Source organism: Endocarpon pusillum (assembly GCF_000464535.1).
Source record: "Endocarpon pusillum Z07020 unplaced genomic scaffold scaffold7319, whole genome shotgun sequence".
Lineage (NCBI taxonomy): Eukaryota > Fungi > Ascomycota > Eurotiomycetes > Verrucariales > Verrucariaceae > Endocarpon > Endocarpon pusillum.
Genome location: NW_006916647.1, coordinates 15,960 through 37,962, shown reverse-complemented (window position 1 = coordinate 37,962; position 22,003 = coordinate 15,960). Strand labels below are relative to the sequence as shown.

At 50.4% G+C, this 22,003-nt stretch overlaps 7 protein-coding genes across 7 annotated transcripts; 3 read left to right on the top strand and 4 right to left on the bottom strand.

The window, feature by feature from the left end:
• Window positions 1-572: 572 nt before the first annotated feature.
• EPUS_08664 (uncharacterized protein) lies at window positions 573-2,713 on the bottom strand (the record flags this gene model as incomplete). The annotated part of the gene is made up of 2 exons (XM_007807941.1): window positions 573-1,012; window positions 1,063-2,713. The coding sequence occupies 2 exons, from the start codon at window positions 2,711-2,713 to the stop codon at window positions 573-575; spliced, it is 2,091 nt and encodes a 696-aa protein (XP_007806132.1).
• A 1,421-nt stretch (window positions 2,714-4,134) lies between these two features.
• On the top strand, window positions 4,135-5,054 carry EPUS_08663 (uncharacterized protein; the record flags this gene model as incomplete). The annotated part of the gene is made up of 2 exons (XM_007807940.1): window positions 4,135-4,424; window positions 4,748-5,054. The coding sequence occupies 2 exons, from the start codon at window positions 4,135-4,137 to the stop codon at window positions 5,052-5,054; spliced, it is 597 nt and encodes a 198-aa protein (XP_007806131.1).
• A 967-nt stretch (window positions 5,055-6,021) lies between these two features.
• EPUS_08662 (uncharacterized protein) lies at window positions 6,022-7,434 on the bottom strand (the record flags this gene model as incomplete). The annotated part of the gene is made up of 1 exon (XM_007807939.1): window positions 6,022-7,434. The coding sequence occupies one exon, from the start codon at window positions 7,432-7,434 to the stop codon at window positions 6,022-6,024; it is 1,413 nt and encodes a 470-aa protein (XP_007806130.1).
• Window positions 7,435-9,153: 1,719 nt separating this feature from the next.
• On the top strand, window positions 9,154-10,942 carry EPUS_08661 (serine hydroxymethyltransferase; the record flags this gene model as incomplete). Its single annotated transcript, XM_007807938.1, has 4 exons — window positions 9,154-9,423; window positions 9,476-9,569; window positions 9,616-9,753; window positions 9,804-10,942. The coding sequence occupies 4 exons, from the start codon at window positions 9,154-9,156 to the stop codon at window positions 10,940-10,942; spliced, it is 1,641 nt and encodes a 546-aa protein (XP_007806129.1).
• Window positions 10,943-11,356: 414 nt separating this feature from the next.
• Window positions 11,357-13,648, bottom strand: EPUS_08660 (uncharacterized protein; the record flags this gene model as incomplete). Its single annotated transcript, XM_007807937.1, has 2 exons — window positions 11,357-13,110; window positions 13,624-13,648. 2 exons carry the CDS (start codon window positions 13,646-13,648, stop codon window positions 11,357-11,359), a joined length of 1,779 nt encoding a protein of 592 aa, XP_007806128.1.
• Window positions 13,649-14,326: 678 nt separating this feature from the next.
• EPUS_08659 (uncharacterized protein) lies at window positions 14,327-18,505 on the top strand (the record flags this gene model as incomplete). The annotated part of the gene is made up of 2 exons (XM_007807936.1): window positions 14,327-14,523; window positions 14,743-18,505. 2 exons carry the CDS (start codon window positions 14,327-14,329, stop codon window positions 18,503-18,505), a joined length of 3,960 nt encoding a protein of 1,319 aa, XP_007806127.1.
• An 889-nt stretch (window positions 18,506-19,394) lies between these two features.
• Window positions 19,395-21,539, bottom strand: EPUS_08658 (uncharacterized protein; the record flags this gene model as incomplete). The annotated part of the gene is made up of 7 exons (XM_007807935.1): window positions 19,395-19,556; window positions 19,617-19,767; window positions 19,847-20,116; window positions 20,174-20,201; window positions 20,906-21,060; window positions 21,122-21,349; window positions 21,403-21,539. 7 exons carry the CDS (start codon window positions 21,537-21,539, stop codon window positions 19,395-19,397), a joined length of 1,131 nt encoding a protein of 376 aa, XP_007806126.1.
• Window positions 21,540-22,003: the final 464 nt, after the last annotated feature.

Genomic DNA, 22,003 nt, shown 5'->3' with positions numbered 1-22,003 from the left:
TCGGACTCGGTTTCCGATGCTGGCAGCATAAATCGAGGGCACTGCATCTTTGTGCTGCAGGTCTCGGCTCAGAGCCTGGCCAGATAGGTGACCGAATGAGACGGATGGATGAATTTGGGGCTGTGGGGCGAGAAGCTCGAATTATTTGATTTGGATCATGCTCTTGGCCCGTGGGTTTAGGCACACTATCCAGAAGTGTATGGGTTGTTTCGATGTCACTGAATATTTGTGTCGTACTTGGGCGGTTGGGAAAGTTCTCGGCGCCAGTAGCCTGGCTTCAGTCGCCTTTCGCTGCTTTGAGCAAGACAATTCTCGAATAAGTAAGGTATATAAAGGGATTCTTGGATGATGAATCGTGACAGGCGGCCAAGGCGTTGACTCTACATACGACTTCGAGTACGAGCCGTACCACGAGATGGTTTTCAAGAGTTTGACATTAGAGCCAGAAAATTGAACGCGCCGGGCTTCTCTCGGTCGTCATGCTGTGTCTTGAAAGGTTGATGTTGAACGTTGATACTGGGGTTCTTGATAGTGGATATTCGATAGCGAGATATCTCTTCCCCTGAAAGACATCACAACTTCGATTTCGGCACGTCCTGCATGGATTTCTTCTTCTCAAAGTACTCCTTGATCAGTCTTCTTGCAACTTCAACTACGTCTTTATCTTCCACTGTTGCAGGCACGTTGATCTCTCTATTATACTCACCCTTTGTGCCATTCTCGACCAATTCGCGCAACACTCTCCGCAGCGTCTTGCCAGATCTGGTCTTGGGTATCATTCCTCGGCCTTGAATCATGCCGCCAAGACTTGCGATGGAGCCGATCTGTTCTCGAACAAGTTTGTTGACTGCTTGAAAGAGCTCTGGCGGTGGATGTGCCGGTAGCTTACCAGTCGAAGCGGATGATGGAGATACGAATGCGAATGGAAGATGGCCTTTCATCTCATCTGGAATGCCAACCACGCAGGCTTCGGCAATGTCTGGATGGGATAGAATTGCTTGTTCGATGGAGCCTGCCAGAAGTGTTGGAATGAATACGAGTTATAGAACGTTGTGGTCTTACCGGTGCTGAAACGATGAGCAGCCACGTTAATGATGTCGTCGGATCGAGACATAACGTGTACATAACCATCATCTCCGATCATCCCAGCATCTCCAGTATCAATCCATTTACCGTTGAAACGTTTTAAGTAGCCCTTGTAGAATCTCACCTCATCGTTGAACAACGTTGTAAACCCTGATGGAGCAAGAGGCATAGCCAGTACAATGTTGCCCATGTTACCTGGATTCACTTCCTTGCCCTCATCATCCACGATTCTTACGTCAAATCCAGGCATTGGCTTTCCAGCTGATCCTGGTTTGATTTGTAGTGGTTTGTGTTTTTCTGTGCTCCAATGATCGTGGCCAACCGCAGGACTCAGTGCAATACCCGTAATAGGGGAGCCAGATTCAGAAGACCACCAGTTGTCAATGACCCTGGCATCTGGCGCGGCATATTCATCAAGAAGTTTCTGAAAGGTCGATACGATGCTGGGTTCGCTTCTCTCGCCTGCCAGAAACAGGGCTCTCCAATGCTTAAGTCCTCCTCGTTTGCCGATTTCTTGGAAGAACTTGTTTTCTGGGTCTTCTTTGCGGATGGCTCGAAGTGCTGTTGGAGCAGTGAAGAGAGTCGTAACCTTGTGTTCCTCTGCTATCCTGAAGAAAGCTCCGGCATCAGGTGTACCAATGGGCTTTCCTTCGAACAGAACCGTCGTGGCTCCTGCTAGTAGAGGGGCGTAGACGATGTAAGAGTGCCCCACAACCCAACCAATATCCGAGGCGCAGAACATTACGTCTCCCGGGCCTTTGACGTCAAACAGATACTTGATGGAGAGATTCAATCCAACGGCATGGCCTGCTGCTTCACGGAGGACGCCCTTTGGAAGACCTGTTGTCCCACTTGTATAGATTATATACAGACCTTCGTTACCTTTCACGGGGACAGCCTCAGCCTTCAAACCTCTGTTCTTGGCACTTTTGACCAAACGCTGCCAGTTTCGCTGTCCCTTCTCTTTCAATACGGGATTCCACCTTCTCTGGTCTCGCTGCCATATGATGGTCTTCTCTGGCTTCCACGAGCTCTTCTCTATTCCACCTTCTACAAAAGGCCGGTAATCTAACGGACCTTTGGCGCCTTCAATAGCGCATGAAGCGGTCATGATAATCTTCGGCCTGGCTGCTTCAATGCGTTGTGCCAGGGATGTCGGAGCAAACCCACCGAACACAACTGCATGCAGGGCACCAAGTCGCACGGTTGCAAGGATTGCGAACAGCGCTGCAGGAATCATAGGCATGTATATTAGCACCACATCGCCTTTCTTCACTCCTTCTTCCCTCATGATACCCGCGAGTGTCTCCACCTCTTCCAGAAGTTGACTGTAGGTGACTTTCTGCTTTGATTGGCTGACAGGCGAGTCCCAGATGATTGCCACCGAATCACCATTACCGGCCTTGACATGTCTATCAATGCAGTTGTAGGTAGTCGATATTTCTCCATCTGGAAACCAGCTCCAGTGCTCATGACTAACATTGTTGGAGAGGCATTTCCTGCCTTTCCTCAAGACGGTAGAATACTTCTTGTGCCAGTGGAGTTGGTCGGCATGATGAGACCAGAATGTCTCAGGATCCGAGAGTGACTTCTCCTGCACAGCGTCCTGCACTGTATTGCTCTGCATTTTGGTGAAGCTGGATAGGGTGCGAGGCTTCAATGGACTTCTTCAAGGTGGAGGTTCCAGTCGAACACCCTTCGAGACAGGGAAGACCATGGAGCTGTCGCGAGCCTGCAGCATCCGTTGATGCCGACTGAACTTGGAACATCTCCAGAACTCTCCATATAATCAATTTGTTGCAGGAGGTCGGCCGAGCGGAGTCCTCTCCAAGAAGCTCTCCAAGAAGCTCTCCAAGAAGCTCTCCCCGCATCTTCGTCAGCGCCAAGCCTAGTTATTTCCTCCAGCCTGAGTGTAACTGGAATACAAGTAGCCACAGCCAGGAGGGCCCAGGCCCGAGACCGATCGATCAATTTGTGGCCGTCTGGGCAAAACTTCAAGTGTTGAAACTGACTGGGAGAGATTGCCAACAGCTTTCCACCGTGATTTTTCTCAATGGTTATGGCAGATACTCAAGAGCCAAGACGGCCACCAAATTTGTCAATGGGCCCTCAGCCTCAAGTCCAATAGAGCGGTACACTTGAGAATGAGATCCGGGGGCCAAACTTGCTGCTGTGTTGGTAGGGGACGAGTGTGAAGCCGTCATATTGACTGGCTCAGATTGCCATTCATTTCTGTTTCTGTGAAGGCTTGAGGTGGCTTGCTTGCATACGAATCCAGTAGTTACACTCCGTACTCGGTGGTCATTAGGGAAGTAAGTGCTGGATATCGGAGAGCCCCTAAGTGGCAAGGAAGCTGCATTCTGCAATGCATTCTGCAAGCTGCTCCTGCTGACAATAGCAGATTTACGTGGTACGTAGTACATCAGCTTCAATGTCCAGTCCTGCGGTGCTGTAGCTGTAGCTGTGAAGATGCATCCAAACATGATCAACACCATCTGTCAAACAGAAATTCAACCTGCCCTTCAATTTCCCAGGAACGAGCATCAGCAAGATTGGCTGTGCGCCATGCACAGAATACGGGGACCTGATCGGATGAGGTAGACCTGGACTGAGCTAGCTCCAGGAGCACGACAGCCACAATTTCCCAGCTCACCAATCAAGCAATTCCGGAGCCAGGGAGAAGTCCAGGATTGGGCTCAAAACAACAAACACTGGTGGAATTTGACCTCGGGTTTTGAACATGGTCAGCAACTAGTTAATGCCCATTCCAGTAATTATTTGCTAGTGGATCACTGCCCCTGATGTGTTGACCAACATCCTACTACGTATATTACCTTCACATAGCTGTCACAAACAACCACTCTCCCTTTCTCTGCTTTCCCACCCAACTCGTACACTCATTTTCACCTTGTGATTATTCACTTGATATTTCGGTATCGTCCATTCGTTTTCTCTGACTAAATCAACAATTCAAACAAACCCAGTCCAGCGATCTCTTCCTCCTCATCTTCATCCTCAAACCAAAAACAACCAAACCAATCAACCAAAATGCAATTCTCAACCAGCGCCGCTCTCCTTGCCTTTGCCGCAGTTGCTTCTGCCGCCCATGGCTCCAGCTCTGCCTACGATAGCTACAGTTCGAGCTCTGCCCACAGCAATGTCACTTACACCACCCAAGTTGTCACCGCCTACACCACCTACTGCCCTACCCCCACCAAGATCACCCATGGCATCCACACCTACACGGTCACTGAAGCCACTACCTTGACCATCTCTGACTGCCCCTGCACCGTCAGCGTTCCAGTGTACACCTCTAGCGTCACCAGCTGCACTACTTGGTGAGTTTCGCCTTACTTTACTTTCACCGCTATAGACATTGCTTTTGGATTTTCCCATGTGACGCATATCCTTTCTGAGACGTCGTCCTGATTAAGGCGCATCCTATTCGGGGCGTATCCTAATTTGGGTGGCATCCTGTCTAAGGTGTCCTCTTGCCACAACCTGCCCCATGTTTCCAGGCATAGTCCTTATCAAGTTATCACATTTATTGCATCTCTTCACCTCCTCACCAAGCTTCCCACCTCTCGATCACCACTCCACCCCTACCCAAATGTATCCCTACTTTCTTCCGCCCGAATACTCACTAACCTATTCCTCCCAGCTCCTACTCCTCTGACGCGAAGCCCGTCTACCCAACCAGCATCCCCAGCGTCCCGAGCTCCAGCGCAGTCAAACCAAGCAGCGTCATCCACCCCGTCCCGAGCTCCAACGGTACCGTGCCATCTGGCCCCGTCTCACCACCAAAGACACCAGTCCCCAGCGCCTCGACATCCTACAGCCCCAGCTCCCGCGTCAATGGAACCTCACCTCCCATCGCCACCTACACCGGTGCTGCTGCCGCCAAGATGGATTTCATGGGAGGGATCGCTGGTGCAGGACTGATGGGCTTGGTTGCGCTGATGCTGTAAATCAGAACCCTAGACAGTTCAAGTATGAGAGAGTGGGTGGATGGTGGTTAGTTTTTGTGCCCCAGCCTGTCAGTCAGATGTAGTGAGGGAAGGGAAAGGCAAGAGACAACGAGAGCGTCTCTTCTCCTCTTCATTCCTGGACAGATCAAAAACAACAGAAGAGGCGCTGTGCATAGCATGATTGACTAATTCAATCCGTCACAGCCAGCCAAAGGACGTAATTCATACTCTGATTAATTGCTAGGCTTCTTTTCTTCCAATTGCGCTGTACATACTGAAAACTCTTTCTGACCCCCGTCCCCACACACAGTCTACAAAATGTGGGATAGTAGGTAGTCCAGCAATATATGGCAGGAATAAACATTAATTAAATTCCGGAACTCAGCGTCGTCGTTGCGTTTCTGCTCGAAGTTACAACAAACCCCCAGACACCGAGAATGAAGCGAGGCTTTCATGCTGGGATTCCATGGCAATCCTTACTTGGTTCATGTGTCTGTACTTATGTATTATACTCATACATCTCTACGTGCTCTTCCAAGGTCATATGGTAATATTCACAATGTGATCTCTCTGGGGTCATTGCCTCATGCCTATTCATGCAATCAAAAATGGGAGGCAGAATTCGTATTGCTAGCTTTGTTGGAATTTTGTGTGTCTGTCTGTCTGTCGGTTTAAGTGGGACTCTGCCTCTGCAGACTCGGCTCCAATCTACGTACTCTTAGTGTTGAAATTTTTGGAAAACAACACGCTGCCTTGATCAACATGATCCACAAAGGTCTACTGTGGTATGCCGCTTCGCTCATTTCCTTGATGCTTGCACAAGCTCTGCCGGCTTCATAGCTTTTTATATGCGGGAGAAGCGACGAAGCGAATTATGAAGAGAGCTTCAAAGCATTCAACACCACTACTCCCGGGTGCGTAGAACCCCATCCCAACGTCTCTCATGGCACACCATCTCCTTCCTCCCCTAACGACAACAAAGTTCGTAGAATCTCGTCCCACGGTTGCGCTCATGATGCATGACAACAGTAGGTGGCTTTTTCTTCGTCTCGTCGACCTCGTCAGCATCATCCCGCGGTAGCACCATGAGCTTCTTGAGATCAGCAAACAACTCCGGCTTGACCTTGAATCCACCACTGAAGTTGGCAAGGTTGGTGACTTTCTTTGCTTTGATGGTTGTGAGAGCGCGAAGAAAGTGCAGATCATTTCGATCAAGATTCTTGCGGCCAGAGAACTGGAAGACGAACTTCTCGAGACGTGCATTGTTCCCAATCAATTCTAGGCAATGCCAGACAACAGGATCGTTGACACATCGGCGCTCGACCTCTTCGACAGGAGTATTGGCTTTGTTGGTGTCAGCAAATTCGAAAGAGATGTAGCGCATCATGGAAATGTTGGTGGTGCCGATGGTTTCCAAGAAGCGACGGATGTCTTTGAAGCCGATCTCTCGCCAGTCCTCGTCAAAGAATCTGCCACGTGACGTGTAGGATCTCTCAAGATGGAACGCATTTTCACCATACAGAACAGCTCGACCTTCTTCGTGGACAAGTTTGCAGGTTGACAGCAGGCTTGAAGAGCGTTGGAAGTTCTGGCGGGTGTGTAAGTTGATCTGGAATTCAGTCACAAAGACAGAGCGGTAGATACGGATACGTATCTCGCTAGGGAGGTCGGTGAACCCAGTCTTGCGCTTTTTTGGTGAGTCTGCTTTGAGCAGTCGGGCTTTCGCTTCGTTGAGACGTTGCATACGCAGGCTAGGGGCAGCTGCAGAGGAGTTGAGCGCAACTGTAGTGCTGTCATCGGGTAAAGTCACAGCGTTGGGGCTGATTGTCAAAGCTCCCCCAGAACCGGACGCGTTCAGCAGGGGTGTGAGGTCAACGTTGATAGTAGAGCCGCCGCTCTTGGGTCCCATGTTCACATGAATCTCGAGGATATTAGGAGTCGATGGACTACGCTTGGTAATCGCAACAGCGTTGGCAGGTGTGGCAGATGCGTCCGGAATACGACCTTCTTTTGCAGATTTTGGCGGAGTGCGAGGATGAGGTTTCAACCACTGAACTTCGTCGCCAACCTCGGAATCGTATTCGATATCGGACATTGGATCAGCTGCAGGGGCTTCGGTAACAGGTGGTTTGTTCAACGTCAACTTGCGAGAGCGGAGTTTTGCCTGTTTGCGAGCACGCCTTAAGACTGCCGGTCTGCGCTTGGTTCCATAGTAGGAGTCATCAGAAGCGTCTGATGTCTCATCAGCCACATCAGCATATCCTCCAAACACTTGTTCGAAGGTATCGCCAGACTGCAAGGCATCGTCGACATCAGTATCGGTGGCAGCGGTATCGAGTTTAACCTTTTTGGCTACTCTGGTTGGACGGTTGCGAGGCATGATGCTGAAATTCTGTTATGGTCAGTGAAGCTATGCAAGAAGGGCAGTTTTGGACGAGCTATCAGCTGGCAGTCAGCGGGCTATTGGTGAGCCCTGGGCCGAATCTCTAAGAGGCACGCAGACAAACAGTGTTGCGAGAGATCGGCAGCTATTGGTATGAAGTACTCACGATTCAAGTGCTGTGTAAAGCGGTTGATTGCTACTGTCAACAGTAACAAGTGCGGTATGGTGAATAGATCAACAGGACGAAGGTAGACAGGCGGAGTTATTGACGTCGAAGGGAAGAGGCTACCGGTGTGGGAGAGGCAGATAAGTAGGCTGAGGAGGTGTAGATCAACCCGACCACGCTAGATAGGCAGTGAAGTGAATACATTCACGAGGAAGTTGCAGAACACAGCAAGCAGGACCATGAGTAATAGTGGTGACCGATCAGGATGGACCGTGCGGAGGTCTGGGCATCGCCATTTGTGCATGTTTGAGGGAGGAAATCCGGGAGGAAATCTCAGAGGAACAGGTGAATGTTGGTTCCAGGCACAGGCTGTGTTCGGGAATTGCTTGTTCACAAACTTGTTCAGAAGACAAGGTGACTTCCTGCCAGCTGCCATGGACAGTTTAATGGGGCTTTTGCTTGTGTGATGGGCTCATCAAAGATTGCGATGCATCTGGACAGATGAGGTGACGTGAAGGTTAAGGAGGAGGAGGAGCGGAAGGGAAGGAAAGGTCAGGATTGCAATTGGAAGGGACGATGGTCACCACATCAACGAACTTACCGGCAAGGTAATCATTATGCCTGTGGCTTGCAATGTCTTACTCTGTATTTTATGTTCCATGCGACTCATCAATTCTTCTTGCCGCCACATCAAATGGACTCACAGTCAAGAAGGAGCTGGGGCTTGATCTCCATATCCACAAAGACTCCCATGGTGCTTCTCTTTCTTGTGTAGGATTATTGTGGCGGCAACAAAGAGGAAGCTGTCGATAGACCAACAACCCTTGATTAGCTTGAAAGCATAGCAAAGAAAGGTGCTTGTGGTACAGTCCATCGGATGACTACTACTTTATGATCCAAATCATTCCCAGGGCTGAAGGAAGAACAAAGCGAACATATTGTCTTTGCACACATGGTAGCATACTAGGGGCAGACCACAACTTTTCCAATCAGATTCATTCATATTGTCCCGCAAAGGTGGTGAATGGGCTTGAGACATCTCAGCATAGCCCACATCGTCTAGACGAGGTCTAGAGAGTGAGTGCTGCAACTGATTGTGAGGCTCTCGTCATCTTGGATTTAGTTGTGATGAAGAAAAGGAGGTTGGGATGAGGTCTGTCATTGTCTCTGCTCCAAGGGTGGAGCCCTAATCGGGAAAGTCATGCGAGTCAGATCACGGACATCTTGGCATCTTGGCATCCGAGGTCGGGACAAACTGCGAACATGAACATCATCGACTACATCAGGCCAATTGTTCGGTCTGCGTGCTAGGTGCTGTGTGATATGACCACTTCTTCCTATTCATATCCCTACTCCTACTCCTGATTTTGTTACAGGTTGTTTGCTGTTGTGCGTTAGAAGCTAACCCCTCAATCCCTCGACCTGTTCTGGATTTCGAGCAAGACGCTTCTTGGGGGAAGCCTGTTTCTATCCTCGTATTTGCCATTTCTTGTTCTCATTTCAGTGCGTCAGAGCAGGCCGAATGAGCAGGTAGCTCACGTCGCAGAAAGATGGCTTGTCCGAAGGTGGCAAGGCTCTTGACAAGACCATTGGCTAGGCCGCTCATAAGCCATTACCACAATGCTTTACCATGTCAGGCGATCACTAAATTAAGGCGGCGTCCTGCATCAACACAAGCATCAAGCTCAGCATATACGGATGGCCCGCACAAAGTGAGGACAAAGATACCATCCCTGATGATGGACACTAAGAGTGACTGGCAGCTATTATCGGCAACTCTTGAAGAGGCAGATCCAGCCATCTGGGAGATTCTACAGAAGGTTCGACTGGACCGCCAAACCCTGGATCTTCCGATTTCTGACCTTCCAGTAGGAGAAGAGGCGGCAAAAGCATTTTATAAACCTCATTCCTTCTGAAAACTTCACTTCCCAAGCAGTTTTGGATGCCCTTGGCAGTATAATGCAAAGTGTGCCTCTTCTGCATTCGATCTTTACAAAGACTGATGGTGACAGACAAATACTCCGAGGGATATCCTGGTGCTAGATATTATGGAGGCAACGAATTCATCGATATGTCAGAAAGACTCTGTCAGCAACGAGCTTTGGAAACCTTCAAACTCAACCCTGAAGAATGGGGTGTCAATGTCCAACGTGGGTGCCAGCAAATCAATCTGACCGAAACAAATTCTAACCGCTTCCAGCCTTATCTGGTTCGCCAGCAAACCTTTATGCCTACTCTGCCATCTGTTCAAGCCATGACAGAATAATGGGTCTGGATCTCCCACATGGTGGTCACCTATCTCATGGCTATCAAACAGCTACCAAGAAAATCTCCATGATCTCCAAATATTTTGAAACCCTACCCTACCGCCTCGATGAGACCACTGGCCTGATCGACTACAACAAACTCCAAGAACTTGCAACTCTCTACCGCCCCAAGATCATCGTCGCCGGTACTTCCGCCTACAGCCGCCTCATCGACTACCAACGCATGCGCTCCATCGCGGAATCAGTAGGCGCCTACCTTCTCTCCGACATGGCTCACATCTCCGGCTTAGTCGCCGCGTCCGTAATTCCCTCTCCATTCCCCCACTCCGACATCGTCACCACGACGACCCACAAATCTCTCCGCGGACCTCGCGGCGCCATGATCTTCTTCCGCAAAGGCGTGCGCCGCACTGACAAAAAGGGTCAACCAGAACTCTACGACCTAGAAAATCCCATTAACTCCTCTGTCTTCCCTGGCCATCAAGGCGGTCCGCACAACCACACCATCACCGCCCTAGCCGTCGCGCTCAAACAAGCCCAAACCCGGGAATTTACCGAATACCAAAAGACCGTCCTCGCCAACGCCAAGGCGCTGGCTGAACGCCTTGGCAACGGCGAATACGCAGGCGGTCTAGGGTATAACATCGTCTCTGGCGGCACGGATAACCATCTTGTGCTCGTCGACCTGAAATCCAAGAGCATCGACGGCGCGCGGGTAGAACGTGTCCTCGAACTGTGCGGTCTGGCCTCCAACAAAAACACCGTCCCCGGAGATAAATCGGCCATGAAGCCTGGCGGGTTGAGGATGGGTTCCCCCGCCATGACGACGAGAGGGTTCCAACCCCCGGATTTTGCGAGAGTGGCAGAGATTGTGGATCATGCGGTTGGCATTACGTTGAAGGTTGATAAGGCGGCTAGGAGTGAGGCGGAGGCGAAGGGAAGGAAGAATCCGGGCAGTGTGAAGGCGTTTTTGGAATACTTGGGCGAGGGGGAGGAGCAGAGGGAGATTTTGTTGTTGAGGAGGGAGGTGGAGGAGTGGGTTGGGACTTTTGCCGAGCCGTGGATCAAGTAAATGGCTGTTGTATTGAGGGTTGGGGTGGGTTGGTGGAGATGCGATGAGACTTGAAGGTAATGAGTTGATTGCGTCGTGCGTGACAGCAATGAGAGATATGGACAAACATTCAACATTTATATCCGCCCATCGAGACTGTTGAATTGCTGTCTACCAATAAAGAAATATGACTCATTCGACCCATTTCTCATCTAAGACCTCTACTATATCTTGCCTTTTCTATATTAATTCGTGTTCCACCATCTGAGCCTTCCCAGCAGTCAATGACTAAACAACCCCGGCAACGCCATCTCAGCGGCACTCACAAAAAACTCCATATTGTTGCTGTTTCTACCAATATCCCCGATGCTCGTGCCCATCTCAATCTCATCCATCCCATTCCGCATCCCAAGCAGACGAATACAGCTTATCAACTCATTCTCTCATCAACCACGCCATCACGTCCCACAATCCCTGCACGAACTCCACCCGATCCGCCTCGTCGAACAGATCGAACCACCTCGTCCGCTTCAGCTGCAGGCCCTGCTCGCGCTCTTCGTCTTTTCGCTCCTCTCCAGCCAACCACGCCAGATGGGCCTCGGAGACCTGCATGCTCGTGAGAGCGACATGGTGGTTGATGGATGTGACCATGAATATCTGATCTTCTATCTCCTCCGCCTTGTCTTCTGCATGTGCGGGGGACGGTGGCAGCGATGGTGATGCCGCTTGTGATATTGACTTTGGAGCGCCAATCCGCATGTACCTCATTTTTGCATCCCAGATTCCCGGGCCGGAACGCAAGGTCTTCCATTTCTCTGTTTGAGTGGGTTTGCTTCCTTTTTTGTGTTGTACGCCGCCACGTTCGTTGTTGTCGCTGATGTCTCGGATGGCTTTTCTCTTCGGCCGTACAGGAGGATGTGTGGCAGCCCTGGGCAAGAGGGTCTCCGTGCTGCTTGGCTTGGGAGTGGTTCCATCCACGGATTCATCCGCAGACGCATTCTCTGACGGTGGTGGTGTTGCTATTTTGTCCTCATCCACAACATCTCTCCCGGCAGTAAGAATTTCGCTCTCCATCAACCCACCAGGTCCACCACCCCACCTCGGCGTGGCAGTCCACCATTTCCCCTCTCCGGGCTTGACCTCCCCCTTTCCCTCTCTGGCTCTCTCCTGGGCTAGGAGAAGCATGACGCCAACTTCACGGGCCAAGTCGAGAATTCCCCTCCACTCATCCACCACTTCTGAGAGTTTCATACCGTAGCCACTACTACCACCTACCTCACCATTTGCGGTCATACAGTCAGGTCGGAAAATCGTCTCCATCCGACAGCAAATCCCCATGACTGGGCCCTCAAGCACAGCTCGTCTACCCAATTCTCTCTCCCTTGGCAATCTACCTACAATGAAACTCTGTCGGACTGGGAAGAGAAGGTTTCGTACTTGGAGGCGAGGCGGAAGATTCGGAGCCCGTACTTGGCAGTTGAAGGCCCATACTACGCATTCGACGAGGGCAGAGACAGCCTCGTCACGAAAGTTAGAGGGCATGGCCGAGCCGTCGTTCAAGCGGCGGCCTTTATAGACTTGCTTTGTCTTTGCCGGTTGCGGGCCGTCGGGGGAAGAAGAACTTGGCAGCCTGTCTGGAGGGGATTGGTCACTCTGTGACATCTCTATGTCAGGGTCTGATGAGCCCGACGAGCTCGATGAGTCGTCTTCAGTGTCTGCGACTTCATAGTATCTGTCCATGCTGCAGTCCCAGAACTGCGACATCCTCTGCAGACCGGTCCAGAATTTGCGAGTGCGTGATAAGCGAGGCTTTGCGTGGCCTGGAAGTGGAGGAAGACGGACGACTTCGCGAAAGGCGTCTGAATGGCTGATTCGGAGTTCTTGAACGGTTTGCTGGAGCCGATCGGGAGGAGGAACATGTTCCCCACCCTGGTGGACTGGTTCCGTAACGTGTGGTAAGAGGTCTTGGAAGGACGCATTGGGTATGACGCTGAGGCTTAGGATTTGGAGGTATTGCGGTGTTATGTCTTGAGGTTTTTTGATAGAGCATAGAAGATGGAATAGATCTCGAGATGAAGCTGTGGTGAGTGGACTGGGTGAATGCTGGGGGGTATAGCTAGGAAAATCAAGCTGGGTTGGAGCAGGTGGTGGGACTCGTTCTTTTCCCGTCAAGTCCTCCGGTAGGCTGGCTGAAGGTTTCTCGTCAGATTAGACTCAAGCACACTATAGAAAAGACGGACAGGAACAAAGGCCCCGAAGGTCTGATTAAGGAGGTATTTGCATAGATAGGAGGCATGAGACGATTCAGAGACTGGTTTTCACTTCGAGAGGAAAGACCAAAGGAAAATAGTCGGGAAAGTCTCAAGAGGGTCAGATGAATGGATCTGTAATTAAGCGCCAGTGTTCTCCTGTAAGAAGTAGAATATCTCCCTCGGAACAGAGCACTTAGCGACAAACAAGACTCATCCCATGCTCTGCCACAAGAGAAGAGCCAAATGGCCAATGTTCAATGTAAGCTGTAGCTCAAGCAGATCTCGAAAATACTCAACGGAATATAAGCTCACTGTATCTGTCCGTGACTCCATAGTTCGTAAAACATATGTGGATACAGGTAACTAACGACCAAAAGCACAAGACCGTGGAACGAGGTGAGAGATGGATGGGAAGCAGAGAACGTCAAGAATGTGGCTGATCTTGCTTACCTACGTGAGCCCAGCCACCAAACATGGCGAAACTTGTTTGACGCTTAGTGTGTAGGATGATGTCCGGTGGCCTCGTTTCAAGCTACGGCCATCTCTCCTTGTGGCCACCAGGTCGAAATGCTTGAAGTATGATGATAGTGTTGGAGATATACCACCGGCTTCATGCTCCCATCTGACCTGCGGTCTGATCAGTACTATATGCCGTGAGTGGTCGCATAGCTGATTCCAACGAGGGCTCAACGAAGCTCTACGCCTGCAGAACCACAACAATAAAGAAGGTTCACAACCCGCTGGCCGCTGCCGCGATGCCGTCTTGGTGGTGCTCTGCTTCCGGGTCCCGTAGTTAACATAGAGCACAATTACTCCGTATATGAATTGGAATTGAGCATTGAGAAGAGAAGCCTAAATTTTGGTTACGGTTTAGGGCACAAGGGCCCATGAGGCAGCCAGCGCAGAAGAGGATAGAATTCCTTCCAGGGCTGCTTACTACGTAGGGCTTCTCGGCCAGCCGGGGAGTTTAAGCCGAGAACGACCGTCGTAAAGTTATTGGCTCACTCCAGCTGCTCCTTCTCCACCTTCTCCACCTCCTCTACCTCCTCTACCTCTAATATCCGGGTCTTTGGCTGCAAAAAGACCACTTCTATCTCAGTACTGTACAAGACTGAGTCATTACTCTTCAAGACATTAGTTAAAAATTCTTAGCATGAAAGAACATCGTATACCATCCAAAACAGCCGTGTCCCCCCACGACTATGCCTGGGCCGAACTTGAAACGTGCATAAAGACCTTCTCTGCATTCCTCACACTCCACGTTATGCCCTCTCTATCGACGGTAACTGACTCAACGATGATGACGCCCACTCCCATGCCTACGACTCCTTCCATACAATCCACCACTAGGTTCCTTTTCGTCCCATACTCGTGGCTTCTGCAACTGTTTCTCTTTCCTTTCCCTCTTCGCTTTTCCTTGGCTGGTCCATGTTTCTTTCTTTTTACAACAATTATAGCCATCTGTCGAGCAGATGCGCTATAAAGTCATTCTTTTCTCTTAGCTCCATCTAATAGATAATACACGCAGGTCAAAATAGCTTCACCGTTTTCTAATTCGACGCTGGCTAGCCAGCAGGGGGGGAGCGAAGGTTCAGATGGACAAGACGTAGGAGGAATTGGGAGAATACCCGTGGGACCATCCTCTATCCTGAGTACGGAGGTGCCGGTGCCGTCAGCGGCCTCCACAATCGATTCGCAATCGATATCATCAGCAATTCCGGCTCCAATATCTACCGCCTCTCCCGCACCTGATACCTCAATCTCGCAACCACTTCCATTTCCCACGAGTGACCCGGCCACTATATCGTCGCAGATATCGAGTGATGGACAGGTTACAGGGGCAACACCAACGAGCGATCCAGCGCCCGCATCTGGCGAGTCCTCAAGTCTACCAACAGACGATGTGTCTGCACAAGCTTCCGACGACCAGCAAGAGCCAGCGCAAACATCATTACCTGCAGGTTTGGACTCAGAACCAGTGGCATCAAGTGTTGCACAGGCAGAGGCTGCAGGAATTCTGGAGGCTGCAGCAACCCCACAGGCAATTAGTGATGTCTTGTCGAGTGCGTCAGGTGTGCCATCCGCGTCTGAGTCAAAACCTCTTCTACCGACTTCAACCTCAAGTCCGGAGATTGCCCCATCTTTCTCGCAAGCGTTGTCACCAGTATCTTCGATTTTGAGCCCACAATCTTCGTTACAAGCAGCTCCTTCAGCGACAGCTACACCTTCCAGCTTGGATTTAGCCGCTCTCACTTCTATTCTACAAGCAGTAGCATCACCATCGATTTCAGCTGCCGGTGTGGTTGCTCTTGAGTCTTCCTCGCAGACATCGAGTTCAGCAATCACAAGCACGTCCATCCTGCAATCTTCGGGTTCATCTACACCACCCTCAACAGCTACCCAGCTACCAGTGGACGCTCAACCATCAGCAGACGCTCAACCATCAGCAGACGCTCAACCATCAGCAGACGCTCAACAAATAGGAGGTCAACCTTCAGCAATATCATTCCCTCCTGATAATTCAATTAACAATGGGAATGCAGCTGTATCTGGCTCCACCACTGCCAGTGCAGCGGTAGCAGTTGGTACTGCCACTTCAACGTTAGCAAATAGTGATAATATTGCCGCCATAACAAGCTCAGCTACTCCCGACGCAGAACTAGTCACTACAGACGCAGCAGATTTAGAACCAGCAATCGCAGACGCAGCCAACGCAGACGCAGCCAACGCAGATACAGCTAATGGGTCCAGTTCGCTACTTCAGCTGGCTCCCAGCCCCACTACTACACCATCCTCTGTAAATGCAATTGCCACGGATGCGTTGGGTGTTGACAATGAGGCAGTAGGCGGCCAAGCATCAGCGGTAGCTTTTCCTCCAGTAGTACCGGACAACGGCAACAACCGCAATGAAAATCTCGCGTCTTCGTCAATTATCTCTACCGCCGTGGCTGCAAACACTGGCGACGCGTTGAATGCTGTTTTGACTACCAGTCAAAATGCAAATGCTGCACCTCCGACTGGGACTGCTGCGTCTGTGATAGCATCATCACCTCTAGTGGAAGCGTCTCCTCCAAGCATAGGAAGCTCCTTTACTGCAGCAAATGGCTCTCCTCCGGCGGGCCTGGGATCCTCCTTTCCTCCAGCTATCTCGGAAAACGCCGCCTCAAGAACCAATGCCGCGATAACTAGCAAAGCTTTCTTTACTGCAACGAATGCAGGTCAACCTTCGCAGCAGACATCAGGAGCCTCAGGTCAACTGGGCGCACAAGCGACGCAGACATCTGCCACTGCCATCTTTACCAGTTCCGCTGAGGAACAGCCACCAAATACTGCTGGTCAGGCACCTGTACCACCTAGTCCACAGCCCACAGATGCCTCTTCCACGGACCGTGTCATAGGAAGTGCCTTTAGCCCTCCTGCTATTGGTAGCACTGCTCCAACTGCAACCCAAGACAATAACTTGAACCAGAATAGCGATTCAAACAATATCATTGCCGCAAGCAGTACGAGCAGTGCCATTATAGACAATGAACCAAGTGCGAAAAGCGAAATTGCAGGCTCTGGTGCAAACAATCAAGCCAATGCTGCAGAAACTGTTTCAGCTCTCTCTGCACAGATTACGCAGGATCCTTTGGCAGATATTTCCAACTCTCCCCCCAGCGACGCTCTTGATTCAGGACCAGATGCATCAGATCCTTCCAGGCCAAGTATATCTGGCCTTGGGAAGGAGTTTATGGGTACCGCAGACGCTGCATCATTACAGCCAACAGATACGATCATTGATGGGCCAGGCGCTATCTCATCTGCTTCAGCTGCAATCGGCACAGCAACATCACTGATCACAAGCGCGGTTGCATCACGGAGGCCGACTGGGACCATAAACGGTGGGCCATCGCCCACCGCTCCCATTACCAGAGAAACTGCCGGTGGTCTAGCTACTATCCGCAACGCATTCTTGAATCCAGACACAAGACCAGGGGCGATTGGAACTCTCGTAGCGGTTATCATCAGCTTCCTGATTGTTGTTGCCCTCATCGTCTATCTATGGTTGTTCCTGCGCCGGAAGAAGCAGCAGCAGGGCAATGCTAGTGATACGCCTTCCTCAGGCGATGGAGAAAAGGGCGAATTGAACATTAGCGGGCCGATTAATAGGACAACGCAAGAGGATATTGCAAACTATGATCCTTCTGCAGAGCTAATGGGAAATTCTGCTGGATTGGATTATGGACCATCGCAACCATCACAGCTGGACAATGCTTTGATGGACAGAGCGTCAAGGCTATCGAACTCGAGAAAGTCATTCCTCGACATCTATGGTGGAACAACTCCATACCCTCAAGATGTTGTTGATGGGAGTGGACGACCATTGACCCAACAATTCCTCATGCCAGAGGCCGACAAGTTCCAATTGAAAGGCTTGGGTCCCATGTCACCTTTTGCTCCAAAAGTGCCAGGCTTGGGTTCAGCTGCTTCTCATCAACGAAATATATCGACCGCTTCTAAACTCTCAAATTTGCCAGCAGACATTAATCCCGATCTGCCAGCTCCCACAGCGGACCTAGAAAATCCCTTCTCACCTACCGACCCAGCGCTGGCATCCAGCCGCTTCAACCCCACCACCGAGACCATCGACGAAGATCCCTTTTCAGATGAAATGGTTTCCCCGCTCGCTCCTCTCGGCGCGGCAAAGATAGGCACCATGAAATCGCAGAACCCGCGTAAAAAAATGGGCCCAAAGCGTAGCGACTCGTGGATGACCGTTAATACGGTCGCCACCAGCAAACCCGCTCCACCACCTACAGCCGGCGGCATCGGCCACAATGACAAACCATCCCGTACAGATTATGCCTCGGTCTACATGCGCAATCCCTTCGTCGACCCACCCGAAGCGTCCAATGGCGCTGCTGTCCCAGCAATGCCAGCAATACCCAAACATCTCCAATCAAAGAATTCCAACAGAAACGAACAAACAGAAAGCGTAACCCTGATTTTTTCACCCACTACCGCCAACGCTCAATATAATCACTCGCAACATCAACCTGCTTCGACAAGACCACTCAGTGGTCCCGGTGAAACGGAAGTCATGTACAACGGCGTCTTGGATGATTATCCGCCCCGACCGCCTTCCACCCATGTAGGCGTTGCCTCTGTGAGAGGTAGGGTTTATGGTGTGGCGAGGAAGAGCAATCCGTTTGATCTGGAGGTCGAAGATGATGGTGGTGTTGGTGCTGCGGAGTCTCGGGACGATGGAACAGTCAAGAGTGTGCGGAGCTGGTTGAGTGGGGTTGAGCAGGCGGAAAGAAACAGGATGGAGAATGAGAATGTCATCTGATTATCTGCATCAAACCTGAAAACCTCTACCGTCGCAGGTATCAATGGGTAACTGAGGGGTTGATTTCTCTGGTTCCTCCGGTTGTGAAGCCGGACCAGGAGCGTCATGGCGTTGGATTGGACGACGGATGTCATCGTGGTAGTTTGAGATTTTGGAAACTGCATATTAGTTATACCTCTACTGAAAAGGGTACAGAATGACCATGAATGCTTATTCCCCTCTCAATCTCCTTCTCTTTAGCACTACCTTCCTAATCTACCGAAAACGACGACTTTTTTGAATCCCCCAACCCGGGGAGCCATTCTTATATCTGTCGAAAGCCAATCGAGCACGATTCGGAACGACTTACGGGTACTATGCAGATCATGGAGGTGACTTCTGAATTAAAAGTTGGGGGCATATAAAGTAGAAGGGAAGGGAGGGGGGCCCGGATCATGCTTAACGCGATTTTCTGGAAGCAGGCAGAAGGAGTTCCTTCCGCCTTACCAGCATTTACCGTCATGTGGTCGAGTAATCTCGCTCAAGACGTAGCTTTCTCCAATGGTGGTGACGCGCGTAAGGCACCCGTCATGGCTTCTTTAAAAAGGGTGTCAAGGGGAAATAAAATCTGTCAGGCAGGACTTTTGGCCATGGAAGCATTCGTTCGTTTGAATTGTCGTTGCGATTAGACTACTAGTAGCGTAGCCTAGCCTGTCTATCCCCTTTCGCGCTTTCGAAAAGATTTTGAAGACACCGGATCGCAAGCAACGGTTCTCTCATAACAGAGTTCATTGTCCGCTACAACCAAGGTTGCTTCGCTGATCCTCGAACTTGAGACTACTGCCTCCTGTTTAGTGCTCGGGACCTTAACCACGCCCTCCTCACCCACTTTGTCGTCGACTTCACTAAACTACTCCTTCGCAGCTGGCTCATCCTCGCCGGCCAGAGCATTCCTCTTCGTCTGGATGCGCTCCTGTCGTCTCTCACGCGCAGCCTTGGTCTTGGCACGTTTGGCGTCCATTTCCTCCTTGAGTGCTCTCTCACGGGCGGCTTCGGCTTTGGCTTTGTGGATCTGAAAAAGAATATTACGTTAATGTTTTCGAGAAAGATTCTTCTCAGCGAACGAGCTTACGTGTTCAACCAGAGCGCGCTTGTGCTTGAAGGTGTTACCCTTGCTGAGATGGTAGAGTTCGTGATAGAGGTGCTTGTCAATCTTGCCAGCGGCACGATACTTGACGAGGAGACGGCGGAGGACTCGTAGGCGACGCATCCATAGAACTTGGCTGAGGGTAGCAAGAACATCAGCCAGATAATCCACAGGAGCCCAACAGGTCCTTCATCATAGTGTCCTGCAACGCTCACCTCGGCATCCTAGCATCCTTGGTACCCTTCCTCTTTCCGAACCCTCTATGTCTCCCCATCCTCCTTGCAGCATTCAATTCCCTAGCTCTAGCTCTCGAGTGCATAGCAACAGGTTTGCGGATGATGAGACCATCGCTGACGAGTTTTCGGATGGTTTGGCGAGAATTGGCGTTGGAGATTTCGTTAACTTCGTTGGGATCGAGCCAGATCTTGCGTTTTCCGCAGCCGACCACCGCGGCGGCGAGGCGCTTCTGTGTCGTTAGATTCACCCTAGACGTTGAGATTGAAGGTCAGTGACAGTTCGCTGATGAGAGCGTCTGAGCGGACGTCATGAAGATTGCTGTAGATTGAGCGCCTGTAACGGTGCAGTAGTGGGAACGGCCGAGGATGGATACTGCCTCGACGAAAGACAATCTAGCCCTACTTACATGGTTGTGCACTTATCGATGGAATGGAGCTTTGCTGTTGAACTAGATTCTTTGGGTTGCAGGTGTGCTGAGGTCCTGACTCTTGACTCCACCAAAGTTGATGTGCCGATTGGTGCTTAGGGCTCAGGGTTGTGTATATTCTTGGCATTCGGAGTCGCAAGAAGTTTTGACCGCTGGCATTTTCCTTTCGAGCTCGATGTTGCAATCTGTAGCTTACAACTCTGCGAGAAGTTCCACTGTTGTGCCGCACCCTTCATCAGATCTCAAACTGTGGGGAAAGCGGTCATTGTATCCTCAGAATATAAAGTCACAATGAGCTTCACTAATTTCGGATGTGCGAACGACAATGCAACAATGCTACTGATGTCAAATTCTTATTCTTCGCTACTCTATAACCTTTTCTACCTCTTCCCTCCAAATCATCCTACACTAGGCACTTGAAACGGAGACACCTTTGTCAACTCCCATTTTACTAGGCTGGGTACGATGAATTTTGTTGTCAACTTGTATCGTGGACCAAGTTAATGTTTCTTCGCACGGAACAACGCGCTGTAAAGCTCACGATAGATGAACTGGACCAATTCAGGTTTCGAATGGCGGAAACATTTGCCCACTAGTACTCGAAGCGTACTCTCGTTGAGCCGATCGTCCTTCGTAGCCGATTCCAAGACTTCGCAGGCAATGACAGGACTTGCTTTAGATCGAAGAGTCTTGCTGGTAAAGCGATAGACGAAGAAGAAGATATCGAGTCTGGTGACGCCACCATAACCATCGTGGTTGAGCGCCCTAAAGTTCAATAGTCAGCTCATCTGAGACTCTCTCAAACACATCGCTACGCTTTACTAACGTGTAAGTTCGAGATTGAAACGACCCATCTGACCGGGAGAGAAGCTCGCTAATTGCATGTTGAGCCAAGTTGTAGATCCCTTCAGCGACACGACCCCGCGAGAATTTGGAGATTCTGCGTTTCAATATGGGAGCAATCGTCTCGGGAGTAGGAGAAATAGGACATTCTGCCCAACCAAAGCAACAGATTTTTGAGATAGCAGGTATGTCGAGGAAGTCATACTTCTCACTATCGAGCGTTAGCAGTGTACAATGCAGCTTCCATTGGCCCAGGTGGCTCACCATGACTCTCTAAGGGACTGATGCTTCGTTGAACGGACGAGCTCCTGAATAATATGTAAGGCTTCGGCTGCTTCTTCTTGGTTGCCTTTCTTGTCATTCGCCATCTTCGCTTTCATTGTGGAAAGCCAAATACCCATGATGAGCAGCCCAGGAGTGGTTGAAAGAATGCTAGTAGAATTCGTAGTTGTGCAGGGCTTGCAGCGTATGTGACTGAAATATCAGGAGTAACTCGTCGGATGCGGTGGTAGAGAAATCAAAAGTCTGTACAAAACTGGCAGGTAGACTTAAATATCTTTTTGAATTTCCAGCCTTGAACTCATATATCCATATCATTCCGTTATTCAACAGCAGGGAATCGGCATAGCCTAAGACCACGGCAGAGTGCATGATTCATGAGCTTTGTTCGATTGCATCTCACAAAGAAGTTCCGCTGCATCTTATGCTGCAGCCTGCGATTGATATAGGCAGGCTTCGTCCAGGGTTCTGTTTGACAAGATTAAGTAGCTGGCATGCAACCTAGCTTCTTTCCTTTGTCAAGTAAACTTCATTATCAATCTGATTTTGTTCACCATTCTTTGGCGTGCTGATTTTTTCCCGGACA